Source organism: Procambarus clarkii, chromosome 19 (assembly GCF_040958095.1).
Source record: "Procambarus clarkii isolate CNS0578487 chromosome 19, FALCON_Pclarkii_2.0, whole genome shotgun sequence".
Classification (NCBI taxonomy): Eukaryota; Metazoa; Arthropoda; class Malacostraca; order Decapoda; family Cambaridae; genus Procambarus; species Procambarus clarkii.
In genome coordinates, this window is record NC_091168.1 from 32,425,805 (window position 1) to 32,440,128 (window position 14,324).

A 14,324-nucleotide genomic window follows, 5' to 3' on the forward strand; every position below is an offset into this window, starting at 1 on the left:
GAACCAATTACCGCGTAACGTGGTGGAGGTGGGGTCCCTCGATTGTTTCCAGCGCGGGTTGGACATGTACATAAGAACAAAGGCAACTGCAGAAGGCCTGTTGGCCCATACGAGGCAGCTCCTATTTATAACCACCCAATCCCACTCATATACATGTCCAACCCATGCTTGAAACAATCGAGGGACCCCACCTCCATAATGCCACGCGGCAACCGGTTCCACAAATCAACAACCCTGTTACTGAACCAGTATTTACCCAAGTCTTTCCTAAATCTAAACTTATCCAATTTATACCCATTGTTTCGTGTTCTGTCTTGTGTTGATACTTTTAATACCCTATTAATATCCCCTTTGTTATGTCCATTCACCCACTTGTAAACCTCTATCATGTCACCCCTAACTCTTCGCCTTTCCAGTGAATGCAACTTAAGCTTTGTTAATCTTTCTTCATATGAAAGATTTCTAATTTGGAGAATTAACTTAGTCATCCTACGCTGGACACGTTCAAGTGAATTTATATCCATTCTATAATATGGCGACCAAAACTGAACTGCATAATCTAAATGGGGCCTAACCAGAGCAAGATATAGCTTGAGAACCACACCAGGTGTCTTGTTACTAACGCTGCGATTAATAAATCCAAGTGTCCGATTTGCCTTATTACGAACATTTATGCATTGATCCTTTTGTTTTAAATTCTTACTAATCATAACTCCCAGATCCCTTTCGCAATTCGACTTCGCAATCTCAATACCATCTAGCTCGTATCTTGTAACCCTATCATCATTACCTAACCTCAGAACTTTACATTTATCAGCATTAAACTGCATCTGCCAATCCTTCGACCATTTCAAAACCTTATCTAGATCAACTTGAAGTGATAGTGAGTCCTCCTCCGAATTAATTTCCCTACCGATTTTCGTATCATCGAAATGATTATCATGTATATGATTGGGATTGGGTGGTTATAGATAGGAGCTGCCTCGTATGGGCCAATAGGCCTTCTGCAGTTACCTTTATTCTTATGTTCTTATGATTGTTTCAAACGTGGGTTGGACATGTATATGAGTGGGATTGGGTGGTTATAAAGAGGAGCTGCCTTATATGGGCCAATAGGTCTTCTGCAGGGCTATTGGCCCATACGATGCCTCTACATATATGAGGCAGCTCCTATTTATAACCACCCAATCCCACTCATCGAGGGTCCCCACCTCCACCACGTTACACGGTAATTGGTTCCATAAATCAACAAACCAGTATATACCCTAAATCTAAATTTTTCCACTTTATACCCATTGTTTCGTGTTCTGTCTTGTGTTGATACTTTTAATACCCTATTAATATCCCCTTTGTTATGTTCATTCATCCACTTGTAAACCTCTATCAAAGGTCCCCTTATTTTCCCTATTATGTTCCTCTGTAATTGCCTTTTCCATAAGAAATCAACTAAATTCAATCTTCGTTCTCGACTCACAATCAGGGATCGGCTCCTGGGTCTGTGCAGGATAAATTTTTGGGCATATTTCCTATCACCTGGTGCAGCTGTTCACCTAGTTGTGGTTGCGGGGGTTGAGCTCTGGCTCTTTGGTCCCGCCTTTCAACTGTCAGATTCCTGAGCCTATACTGGGTTCTATCAAATATACGTTTGAAACTATGTATAGAGTCAGCCTCCACCACATCACTACTTAATGCATTCTATTTGTTAACTACTCTGACACTAAAAAAAATTCTTTCTAATGTCTCTGTGGCTCATTTGGGTACTCAGCTTCCACCTGTGTCCCCCTTGTGTGGGTTCCACCCGTGCTAAAGAGTTTGTCCGCCCTGTTAATTCACCTGAGAATTTTGTAAGTAGTTATCATGTCTTCCCTTACTCTTCTGTTTTCCAGGAATGTCAACAACACCTCATTGGTGAGGTGAAGTGATATATATCGATATATAGGAGGTGATTCCCGATATAAATTGGTAACCGGGAGTTGGGCAACGTGTGGATTTCATCCTGGGAAAGATTAATAGTTGGAAGGGACCTTAATATAAGCTTAAAGAGTATTATATATATAAGAAGAGTATTATATATATATAAATATAGGCTTCCTGTCCCCAACAACGAGAATTACTATTATTTAGATATTTAGATATCGTGGTGGTGGCGGGAGTGTGGACCCCGTGGCTCGCCTCCTTCACATCCACTACCATCCTACTCCTCCCTCATCTCGCTACTCCTTTATCATATATAAATTACACTCGTTTTCCTCGTTAATAAAAACGATGGTAAATTCTTCACATATTGAGATGATTGTTAGTAAGTTGGTGAAGGAGTGAGTGAGTGCGTTGTGAGGGAGGTGAAGGAGAGGCAGGTGGTGAGGTGTTGTTGACGCGGCCGCCATCTTGTGAGGTGCTGCTGCTGCTGGCCGTGCTCCGTCTTGGCCTTCCTGGCCAGCCTCTCCTCATGTACGCAGCCTCCCGCTCTACACACTAACCCTCAGGTAAGACCACTAGTCCTTGCTCGCCCGATATTGAAGCCAATTGAGCGGTTTACGGGGATAATCTTGGGGGTGGAAGCTTGGGGTGGTGAAAGTTGTCATGGTTGACCAAGTGTCGGGTTGGCATTGAACGTTTGGGAACAGTTGCAATATTGTGTTGCATATTATCTGCAGCTCTTAAAGTACAGTTTTATGTGTCCTATCATTTTGCTTTACATTGTGTGTGTTTATGATGTGTTCCATTGAAATTTAGGATATTAGGAAAATTCTGGTTATGTAGTTTCTAGTACAGTACACGTAAATATTTTGCCTGGTCTAATGGTGTTGAAAGTTACCTCAACACTTTGTAAGTAATCCAATTAAACGTGTTTTGTTGATGTTTCTACTCTCGTGACTTTCAAGTGTGTAAATACTGAGGCAGACATGGAGCTGGTCTGACCTACTGGTCGAGTCTTACTACTCAGGCATCTTGACAAGGCTCATTTTCTATTTGTCAAAACTGTATATCGTTCCAATAACTGTATTAGCTCTGATTATTCTCAGTTGTGTTGGGTAGGTTAGGGTAAAGTAAGTTTGGGCGTGGTTGGCTTGAGTAATCTCTGCACTTCGCAGGCAATTTACGCAACAACCAGCTGCTGCACAAGAAAAATTAGATTAAGAATATTTTGTTTCAAAACTATATAGAATTATGTAGATTGCTTTGACTGTGGTAAGGAGAGAGGAATACATTAAGGTGGTCTGGTGGGTCCAAAGCATAGTGTCAGTGTTCCCAACAATACTGAAATCTGCAACCCACATGTTGCGTTTCCACAATGGTCGCTCTAGTTAAAATCAGCGAATGTATTTTATCGTTCAAAATTTCCCCATAGATATGAAGTCCCCATGGTGCAGTCCCCACTTAAGGGGCCATTAGAGTAATTTATTAAAAGTTGTGCAATGTCAACCGATATTTTTTTGACTAGTTGTATATGAAAAGGGCTGCAATTGTTCCATATTTCAGTACGGCATCATCCCAGACGCTGCCTTAATCGAGCTGTGTAGTGTTTTGTAATGTAATCGAGTGTAGTGTTTTGCAATTTTGGCTTAATAAGTTATCAAGATGTTTTCAACAATATTCTCAGTATAATAGCCAACGCATGAGTTAACCCAATTGACAATCTGGTCAGATTCTGACAAGGGTTTGACCATCAGCATGCTAGTCGGCTGATAACTTCACCTGACTCGCCACAATACTGTAATGGGCCTATCTCTAACTCTAGGCACAATTTTATTAGAATTCTGGATACTAAATCCTGAATATGAATAATTTTGCACAAACAAACCACATTGTGATGTATATCACCGAGAAAATTCACAAAGACTATGAGGTGGTACGAACGTATGACCAAGGCATTGCCAGTCACATACTCTACCACTAGACCACCGCTGACTTGTAAGTCATACCTACAGGATCTCTACATAAATTACAGTAAGTCTAGAGGCCCCTTCTGAAGCCAGTCTAAATTCTTATGTATGGCCCACAAGCACTCAGGTGGAAGGGCAGAGTGGTCCCACACTTCAGAAACACCTTACCCACCAACTTCAAAAACACAGTAGGGCTTCAGTAGAGAGGGCCTTCAGACTAACTGTGATTTCAGTAGAAATTCTGTAGGACTTTTACAAGTCTCGGTGGTCTAGTGGTAGAGTACGCGACTGGCAGTGCTGGCGTCGTGAGTTCACACCCACCTCACTGCTGTAGTGGATTGGCTGCTTACCACTAGGACCTGCTTCTGGCTCACTGCTTGATTTTCTCACTAGAAATTGTTCCATAGAAGTTCCGTCCATTGTTTTTTCCCTTTGCAACACTTTGTCTGTAGTGAGGCATCGCATTGTCATTAATAAGATCAATGAAACGACCTGCTACAGCTTTATCTGGGTGATTCTTTTCAGCAAAACTTTGCAGTACTTCTCATAGTGCACATATTTTCTTAATTAATGAGGAAAGGACATCTACTGCCGCCGCCTCCTGCTCCCCTGAAGATTTGTTGTACTGCCTAGCTAGTTCAATAACACGAGTACCATTTTCATGTTTACGAATGATCTCTTGTTCTTCCTCTATGGTCATTCTTACATGTGTTTTCATATGTTGAACCTTACCACTGACTTTCTTGGGACCCATGGTGTGATATATGATAATCAGTTTTATGTTCAAGAAGAAAAGAAAATGGAATTTCTTATAAGCGTGATCGTCACTAAGCGGGCGGCTCTAGTAAACCGAAGCAGGTCAGCCCGCATGACCGGGAACAGTGCGCTCGGTCGACCCGAACGTGTATAGATGAATATCGTTAGTCAACGACACTATCATAAGTTGAGTCGCATTTTTCGATCAAATTTATATTGTAACTAAAGTATCGTAAGTCACTGTATATTATATATTATATTTTGTAATTTTTAAGTGATGTTGTGGACATGAGGTGAACATGAGTGCTCTTAGCTCGTGATGCTTCTGCCACCCTTCTGCTCACTTGCTTCCAACTAGGAAGTGTCTACTATTTGTTTGTTTAAATGACATTAATTTACTGGAAGCCTGAGACAGCTGATGTGAGTCTTGTATTCCTGTAGGAGTTTTAAATCCTATGAGGTGTTAAATCATCCCTAGATAACAGATACGCCGCGATCATTCCCGAATGATTTGCACAGCAGAAACGTTAAAAATGATAGGATTAAATGATAACCCGGCCCGAGGTCAGGCTTGACTTGCAAGAGCTTGGTGGACTAAGCTCTCACAAGTCAAACCTGGCCTTGGGCCAGGCTTGGGGATTAGAAGAGCTCCCATCAACTATCCAGAACCCCATCAAGCAGGATAAAATTGCTCAAGGAATACACTGAGAGAAAAAGTAAGAACTAAAACCCATATAAATTTATCAAGAGGAACAAATGACACTTTAGATCTTTAACCCCTGGGCAGTGCAGCTATTAATGGCCGACACCTGTATTCCAAAAGTTATATTGTAAAGGAACATGAGAAGTCATTTCAAGGACCAAACATTGTTAACATCTTGGAACAGCATTGTGTTCACTGATATCTGAATATTGCTCAGTCTGACTCTTTTGTAATACTATTATCCCTAAATAATAGCAGTTACATATATATTTTGACTTTTTAAGCAATGTTGTGGTCAGAAGCCAAGCTTGAAGAGAGTTTGGTCCACCAGGCTGTTGGTTGATACCTGGTTGATGGGGTTCTGGGAGTTCTTCTACTCCCCAAGCCCGGCCCAAGGCCAGGCTTGACTTGTAAGAGTTTGGTCCACCAGGCTGTTGCTTGGAGCGGCCCGCAGGTCCACATATCCACCACAGCCCGGTTGGTGCGGCACTCCTTGGAGAAATAATCTAGTTTTCTCTTGAAGATGTTTGGAGTTGTTCCGGCAATATTTCTCTGATTGTGCTTATCAATACAGCAGCAGTTTAGGCAATTGGCTGTCAGGCATTCTGACAATGTGGCCTGAGTTTTTTGTGGGACGCTGTGAATACTGGCCCCTTCCAGGACCTCCGTGTCAGGGATTTTGTCCTGGCACCTAATGTGTAGGAGTCTGCAGGGACAGCTCAAGTGAAAGTGATTAAGCTGTTTGGCGTGTCTGCTGTAGATAGTCCAGGTCTCGCTAGCATAGAGAAGAGTGGCGAGTACCACACCATGCTAGACCTGTAGTTTGGTGGCAAGGCTCCTCCGCTCTCAGATATGTATTATCATATCTATAATCATATCACGGATTGAATATGTACTGCACTGTTGCCCAGTCCTCCAACTTCTCCCAGAATGCTTAAAAGATATGACTTTTTTTTAAGGAGTATCTAATCAGTTACAGGGCCCATGCCAAAGAGAGCAACCTTGATTTCCTTGACCCGACCACACTAGAAAGTGAAGGGATGACAACGTTTCGGTCCATCCTGGACCATTCTCAAGTCGATGAGACTTGATTTCTTTAGCTGTAGTCTCTTTACTATAGCATACCACAGAAAGCAGCATTCAGGAGTCACAATAACTTTGCTGAAGATATGGTGACCAAACCACACATCAGAAAGTGAAGGAATAATGACAATTTGGTCTGTCCTGGACCATTATCAAGTCAATTTTTCTTCTAAATCTATATTGCCTCTTTATTACAAAACTTTTGGTCTCCAAGTGATTTATTGCTATATTTTCTCTGATTACATTCTCCAGTACTTTGCCAATTATACTGGTCAATAGTTTAGTGCACTAAACTGTCTCCCTTTTTGAACTTTGGGATTGTATTTGCCGTTTTCAAGGCAAATGAACCACTCCAGTCAGTGGTTCTTCAAGCTACTAAATGAACCATAAACTGGTTCTTCGGGCTGCTGTCATCTCATATCATTCAGGTTATTGGTCTTTGTTGTTTGTCATACTCCTCACTGGTCTTCTGGTGTTTGATGAGGGGGATATTAGCACTAACCAAAGATGCCATGAACAGTTTTATAGAAACGTAAACGATATATGTATGTAAACGATATATACGCACAGAATAGCGGCAGCCAGGAAAATGATTGGATGGATTTCAAGAACATTCCGATCCAGGGATCCCACAGCAATGCTAATACTATTTAAATCACTGGTACTGTCCCATCTTGAGTACTTAGTACACACACTTCCCCATTCAGAGCAGGAGAGAGTTCAGAAATAGAGGGAATACAGAGAACATATACGGTATGCATAGACTTGATAACCCGCCAAACAGACAAGGAAACTACGACATTACTCATTCAAAAAAGTTGTAACAACCAATCTAACAAGTAGCAACAATGTTCTAATTTGTCTACAAAAACTTTCTAACAAGATGTAACAAGGGGAAAATATGGATCTCATTACATTGTGTATTTGCAGGGAAAGCATCTAAATTATTGTGACCGTCTCAAAGTTCCCAAAATATACTCTGGAAAGGAGATGAGAGGTATCAAATAATATATTCATGGAAGATATTGGAAGGCCAGGTCCCAAATTTGCGCAGTAGAATAATCTATTGGAGCAAAAGATATGGATGGAAATGCAGAATAGAACCCATGAGAAGTATGTGCCATAGGCAGAATCAGAGATCACTGTCTGAACATCAGAGGCACACATCTGTTCAATATACTCCCAGCAAGCACTAAAAATATTACTGGAACAAAGGTTAAAGTCTTCCAGATGCATTTACACAAGTTCTCACAAGATGTGCCAGACCAGCCGGGTTGTAGTGGATGGATATGTGGGCCTGCGGGCCACTCCAAGCAACAGTTTGTTGGACCAAGTTGTCACAAGTTGAGCTTGGCCCAGGCTGGGCTCGGAGTAGAAGAATTCCCAAAATTCTTTCCAGACATGCTCCGGTTAAATTGTCCACGCTCACTTGTACATTTGGACTATATGGGAAAAGACCCCTCCTTGGATAAGCCATCTATATAAGCAGAGTTCTCACCGGGGTAGTCCAAAAATGAACATACCTGTACTTGCAAATTTTAACCAACATATTAGTAGTTTGAATTTCCACATGCACACTATAAATCAAAACTATAATTTAAAACAAACTTCAGGTTGCCTTCTTGTAGGTCATCTTGTTTGATACTGTAGAACTTAAAAAATTATGTAAACTAATCTCCAATTATCCAGATTTATGTTCAGATACAGTGAAGTTTTGGCAGAAAATTATCCAGACGTTATTTTTGCTGAATAACCCAAATATCTGGTTCAGCAAGCTTGGGGTAACCGAGCTCATGCAAAAAGAGTGCCTTGCTGTTTCACATTTTAAAACCTATGTTTGGACTTTTTATCGATGAGGTGATTTCTGCAAAATGTTGGGAGTATGTGAGTTTGTTGAACAGTCAATGATTCAGAATGCAACATTACTCTTTACCATACTTCCACCAATTTTCATTTTTCTCCCTCAAAACCTGTTGACCTGTGCACAATGCACTCTTGTTATTGGGATCTGGTTTGCTGTCCTGTGGGTTGTAAATAGTCAGTGCAGTAACATGTAGCCCTTGGTAGTCAATCTGGTAAAGTGTGCCTCATTGTTGGTCTGGCTATGGTTTAACTAGACACTTGCAGTTTTGTCTTGGTGTACTTTTCCAGTGACTGAAATACCGTTAGTTTTCACCAAGTACATGTAATGTGCATTCGGCATTATAATGCCTATCCAGTAAGTTCATATACTATTTTAGACTTGGGTAGGCATTCCACTGCCCGATCATCATGTCACATTTGTTTATCAAACACATTTATTTTGTAGTCTAGGATGGCTTTTGGTTTATTGACCTTTTTGCTGGTCTGCTGTGAATTATTGTTAACTTGAACACCTCATGCCCATCATACCACATCAATGCGAGCATTTTGTCAATTTTTTCTAAGCTAGCAGTTACCAGTACTAATGTTCTCGCTGCTCAAAAAATTGGCCTTTGCTTTCTTCGTACCTTCACTGTGCCACATTGCGGTTTTTGGTTCAAGAGTAACTGGACAGGCTGAGCCTGGTATAATAATTATCAGTGTACAAAGTGTCCCTTGTTCATTGCTGTAATATAATAAACTGACCTTCTTTTTACAGGATGTCTGTACACTACAAATTTAAGTCGGCGGTGGAGTATGACACATTGCCCGTGGATGGTGTACACATCAGTCTCGAGGATCTGAAAGAGGCCATCATACAGCAGAAGAGACTTGGACGTGGGCAGCCATATGACTTGCAGATAACCAATGCAGAAACTAAAGAAAGTAAGTTGGCAGCTTCTGTTGCATGCATTAGGCAAAATTCCAATACTGGAAATCATTTAAGCCAGGGAAAACCCTAAGAACAACAACATTGTGGAACAAAATTCTTTAGGTAGCTTCTCTTTAAAGCACAGTGAGGTTAAGATAAAAAGATGTACTCGCATATCTGTGCTCGCAGGGATTGAGTTTCAGCTCTTTGGTCCCAAGTACATAGTCAGTGTATCACATCCTATATGCAGACATTAGATACAGTATATACTCTCTCCTCACCTCACTTGCATAATATCCTGAACTTTTATTTAGGCCAAATTTGGAGTGGAACAGTGTATCTGCAGTTAGTGTAATAATTATGTGAATAGAGTATTGCTTTCTTTCTCTCTCAAATATGGCTTTGTGAAATGGTTGAATGAATTAAGTCTTTATTACTTAAAATAATTTAATAATTCAATTTGTATTCAAATAAAATCCATGAGTTAATTTGAAACATTTTATTTTCAGTATATACAGATGACAAAACGCTGATTCCGAAGAATTCATCGTTGATCGTTGCAAGGGTCCCCATCGACCCTGCACAGATGAAGAGGCCATGGTAAGTGTTTTCTTCTTCACTTTGTAATATAAATTTAGGCCAAAAGCTTAGCTGCATAGGTATCTGGGTTCACCCATCTGTAATTGAGGACTTGGTGGTAAATTGACTGGCAGGTTATGTTCCAGGGGAAACTAATAAGGTAAAGCTTACATGGGCAATGAGAAGGGGAAAGCTCTCGGCCTTCTGACAGGAGTCAGTCATCATCTATTGTATCTTCTCGTAAAAAAAAAGTTTTCTTGTTAAAAAAAAAACCACAATTTGGTTTTGTTATACACGTTTATATTTGTCTTTACTGTAATGAGGTTCAAAGTTTTTAATATTTGTGCGTAATTCTTTAGATGTTATTACAATGTATACTGATAACATTTCATTAAGTTGTATATTTTTGCCTTACAGGGAGAACAAGGAATCGACGGCACTTCTCTTATCCAACCCATCAAACCTGATGAACGTATGTAATAGTGGACCATCTGTGCAACTTTCTTTACCTCCTGCCGGGTAACACCTATTTATCTAGTTTATAAAGTGGATGATTCGGCTAAGGAGGGCATCAGCCAGTGCACCTTAACTGGTTTGGCGGGTCCTACCTTTATTATTATTATTGATTATGTTGCCGTTTTGCTGCTCTTGCATTTACAGCTTCGTATGTCTAGGATGGTATGAAACTGTCCTCATAATTTTTTTAAATATATTTAATATATATATACATATGCAGATTATAGTATATCTTATATATTTAAATATTTAGTTTTGACTACTTTGAAATTTTCTGTCATTTTTCTCTTGTATATTTGTAGTATTATTCCACTATAATTTTCCACATTGGAAACATATAACTAGCACCCACTCCATTGTGCAGGATTATAGAGGGTCTCTTATTTGCTACTATATTAACTGATTTACACTATTTAACCACTATAATTCTTAACAATTGGCATTTTATTAGGAGGCTTTCCACTTGTGTGGAACAGTTAATGAATAGTACACCTGTCATTCTTTATTTAGTAATATACATGCTTGTATGTTTTGTATGATCTAGCCAATAAAACTTTTACCCGAGGTGTGTGCTATTTGGTCAAACATTGCCATTACGTTTTGCTGGATTACAGCCAAGAGAACCCCAGTGTGTGGCTTTTCACTGAAGAATATGGAGTCTAGTATCTAAGGAGTCATTTACATCCCACAATACTCTGATGACGTTGATATTTCCGATCAAGTACAATGGTGCCTGTGTGTTTAAAGATGCGGTTCGCTTTTTCACCATATTATGTAACCTTCTTGTAGTTGCATTTGGTTCCGTCTGTAGTCTAGTTCGTTTTGTTTCTCTCGCCACATGCTACTAAATTTGTACATGATAAATATTTGTGTTGTAATTGAAATATGGCAATATTTTGATTGCATTTTTGAGTATTTATGTTATGAGAGCAGGGGTGATTTACAGAACAATGTATGACTTCCATAGAGAATAAGTCACAACAATGTGGCTTCAACTAATCCAACCCCAACATACGAACTAAAAAGAAAGTGACGATGTTTCAGTCAGTCCTGGTCACGACATAAGGGGCCAAGATGAACCGAAACGTTGTCACTATACATTTCATGTTGGGAGTGTATGACTTTGATAACTGTTTATTCTTTGACTGTCGGATACAAATGCACTTTATCCGATTAAGTAATTGATTCTTTTGGCAGTAACATTAAGGAAATGATAGTTAATCTACAGCAGTTGTCATTTACATTAACTTGATTTAAATAAAGGCATTGTTAAATATATTAATATGAGGGTGTTAAGAAATAGTGTTGACATTCTTAGTTGTTTAAAGTTGTGTTTCACTGTTGCACAAGTTCTATCAAAACCTTCATTGTTGACATCTTCAACAGCACTACACACACTGTGTAATATAACTTAAGTATGCACATGTAATTTATTTAGATAAGCCCACCACTAAATGTAATATTTCCTTTTTACTAGCTTCAGTATAGATTGTATAAGGATAACCTAGTATGAGCCATCTCTGTAGGTTTTGATAGACCACTGTTAATAATGCCTCAATAAATTGGATTGTGTATAAACATTGCATGTCAGTTCAAAGGCTCTTGTTCAACTCAAAAAAAGACATTGCTTAAATTATGCTATTTAAGTATTATTATATTTATGGTTTTCTAATTATGATATGTCTTTTGAAGCATTTTGAGTACATTAATATACTCCATTATACAGCAATTATTTCTTTGTTAATCCCCTGAATATATAAAATTTATCGTACCTAAGAGGGGAATGGTGTTGAAAGGGGAAGTAAATATGCGGGGCTTTCCTGTTGGGCAATGTGACGAGAGGCGTGGTTTGGGGTCTCTTCTATTCAAGAATATTTTGTTCAATGGATTATTATTTTGGGATGTTTTTTAAGCAATTTGATGAAGTTGTCTTCGAACTATAAGCACAACAGCTGATTTTTAATCCTTTTGGTTGCAGTAAAGAAAATGCAATTACTCTCTTGATGTCACATGTTGAAGAAAAGATTGAATATATAAAAATCTAAGTAATATTGCATGGCAAGTCTGTGATAGGGAATTAAGAGAGTAATTCAGTTACCACCTTGTGCTGATTGGGTAATTTCCATTAATATTAAGAAAGTTAAAATATCTTTGACAGTCCCCTATTACTATTTTTTTAGTGTTTATTATAACAAAATTCAGATTTGAATATTTTTACGGTAGAATCAATTGCATTTTGTCTTAACTAGTAAGCATCATCTCCCTAAAGTATATAAGCATTGAAAAATGCTTTTATATTCTAGAATTATTTTTAAAAATTTAATTTTTCACCTGGAGGTAAGAAAACAACCTGTGCAGATGTATGGAGAAGCGGAAAATGAATGTTTCCTTTAATGTGGAATCTCTTACTCATGTACCAGAAATGCAATGCAATATTATGAATTCATTCCAGTTTCTTCATATTCTAATATTTTTGGTAGTCATGCTTCCTAAATATTTATCATAATGTTGTAAATATCAACTAGCTGGTGTGATTTACATTGGCAGCCTTCCGTGTGAGCTCTCCTCCTTAAGTCAGCTGCAAGTGATCTTAGAAATTACTCCATTATCTGGCAAGAAAGTGGCCACATTCTATGGAAAGGAATTATTGCCTTATACTTAACCCTCTTAACCTCCCATGAAATATTACAATTAAAATTGTCTCAAAAATTCAAAGTAACGGTCACATGATTCCTAGGTGGTGGTTGCACAGAGTAAGATTACCACTTGAACGTGAGGTTTTAATTTAACAAAACTAAATGGTGGTTTAAGGTATGAAGTGAAATTATGTAAAGATTAGCTTTAATTACAACGTAACACTTTTCGAAAGGCTAACTTGAATTGTAAACCAATAATCATCCCATAATATTTATCCTTGACAAAAACAACACAGTACATTACTGTACAGTATTTGAAATAATACCAAGGGAATACATTAAGTAAAATTCCTGCATAATTTATATACATAATAGTTTGGAAAACAATAATTTTGAGCTTTAAATATCAAATAGATTTTGGGAATACATAATTCTCAGTGAGAATTTGTAGTTGTTAAATGGTATTTTAAATATTTCTTTATGGGAATATAGCGCATATTTCTAGGCGAGGTTTGCAGCTCAAGACTCATCATATTGAGCACAACCAAAAGCATCGCAAGTATTCAGTTGAAAATATTGCCCTGGTCTTGGTGAAATATGATAGAACTCTAAGTCATACTGCATCAGTCCCTGACAGCTCGGCAAGAGGAAGCAGCCGACTGAACATTTGTCCATGTTCGTACTGCAGTAATTAAATTGCATATTTAAATGTGAAAACAAAACCACTTTTGACTTGTATAACCTTATGTTAAAAGGTAAAGACATCTTTTATCAACCTGCAAATTTGTAAACATTTATCCCCCGGGCAAACGATGCTGTAATATTGAATCGATGTTGAATTTGTGTTAATTTACATTTCTCGTGCATATTTTGCCGGCTGGAAGTCGTTTCAAATAGTTGTTAATCGGGAAAATATTGAGAGGAATTAAAGAACTTAAGGAACTTTTATCAGCTTTGCTAAATTTGGCATAACAGGATTTTTTACCATTATTTTACATTTGTTAAAGTTTACAGTCTTATCACTGCAAATTAGGAAAAAGTTGGGAATTTGTTATAAAGAAGTGTTGGAACTTGTTTCTAAAATATAGTTTCCAGTGGAATTCTGCTCAAACTAAAAAGATTAATTTTCGATCACTTCCGTTGCTCTGATCTATGCTATTTTTGGCTATTTTCTGTCCATGGTTATTTTGTCTGTTAGCACAAGTGACAGAATACCCATTTTGCATTTTTTAAAAAACAAGCGCTTATGAAGTGCATGTTTAATATTTAAGCTTTCGACACCATTCTTCCTGTGAATTGAGACTCCACTCAATCAGAACCTCCTTATTTACCATTGCATCTGTCATTGTTGATAGTTATATTATATCTACTTTTGTTGAACTATGTTCCATTCA

At 38.4% G+C, this 14,324-nt stretch overlaps 1 protein-coding gene across 5 annotated transcripts in view; it reads left to right on the forward strand.

Moving 5' to 3' along the window:
- Positions 1-2,343: 2,343 nt before the first annotated feature.
- LOC123757446 (something that sticks like glue) overlaps positions 2,344-14,324 on the forward strand; it is a 65,595-nt gene continuing 53,614 nt past the window's right edge. For 4 of the 5 annotated variants that reach the window (XM_045741056.2, XM_045741060.2, XM_045741061.2 and 1 more), the window contains exons 1-4: positions 2,344-2,483; positions 9,047-9,213; positions 9,709-9,799; positions 10,196-10,250. In XM_045741056.2, coding sequence (XP_045597012.2) covers positions 9,048-9,213; positions 9,709-9,799; positions 10,196-10,250 — 312 coding nt within the window. In that variant the 5' untranslated portion in view covers positions 2,344-2,483; position 9,047. Of the gene's footprint in view, positions 2,484-2,713; positions 2,827-9,046; positions 9,214-9,708; positions 9,800-10,195; positions 10,251-14,324 lie in introns of those variants that run through there. The other variant, XM_045741057.2, reaches the window with a different exon arrangement.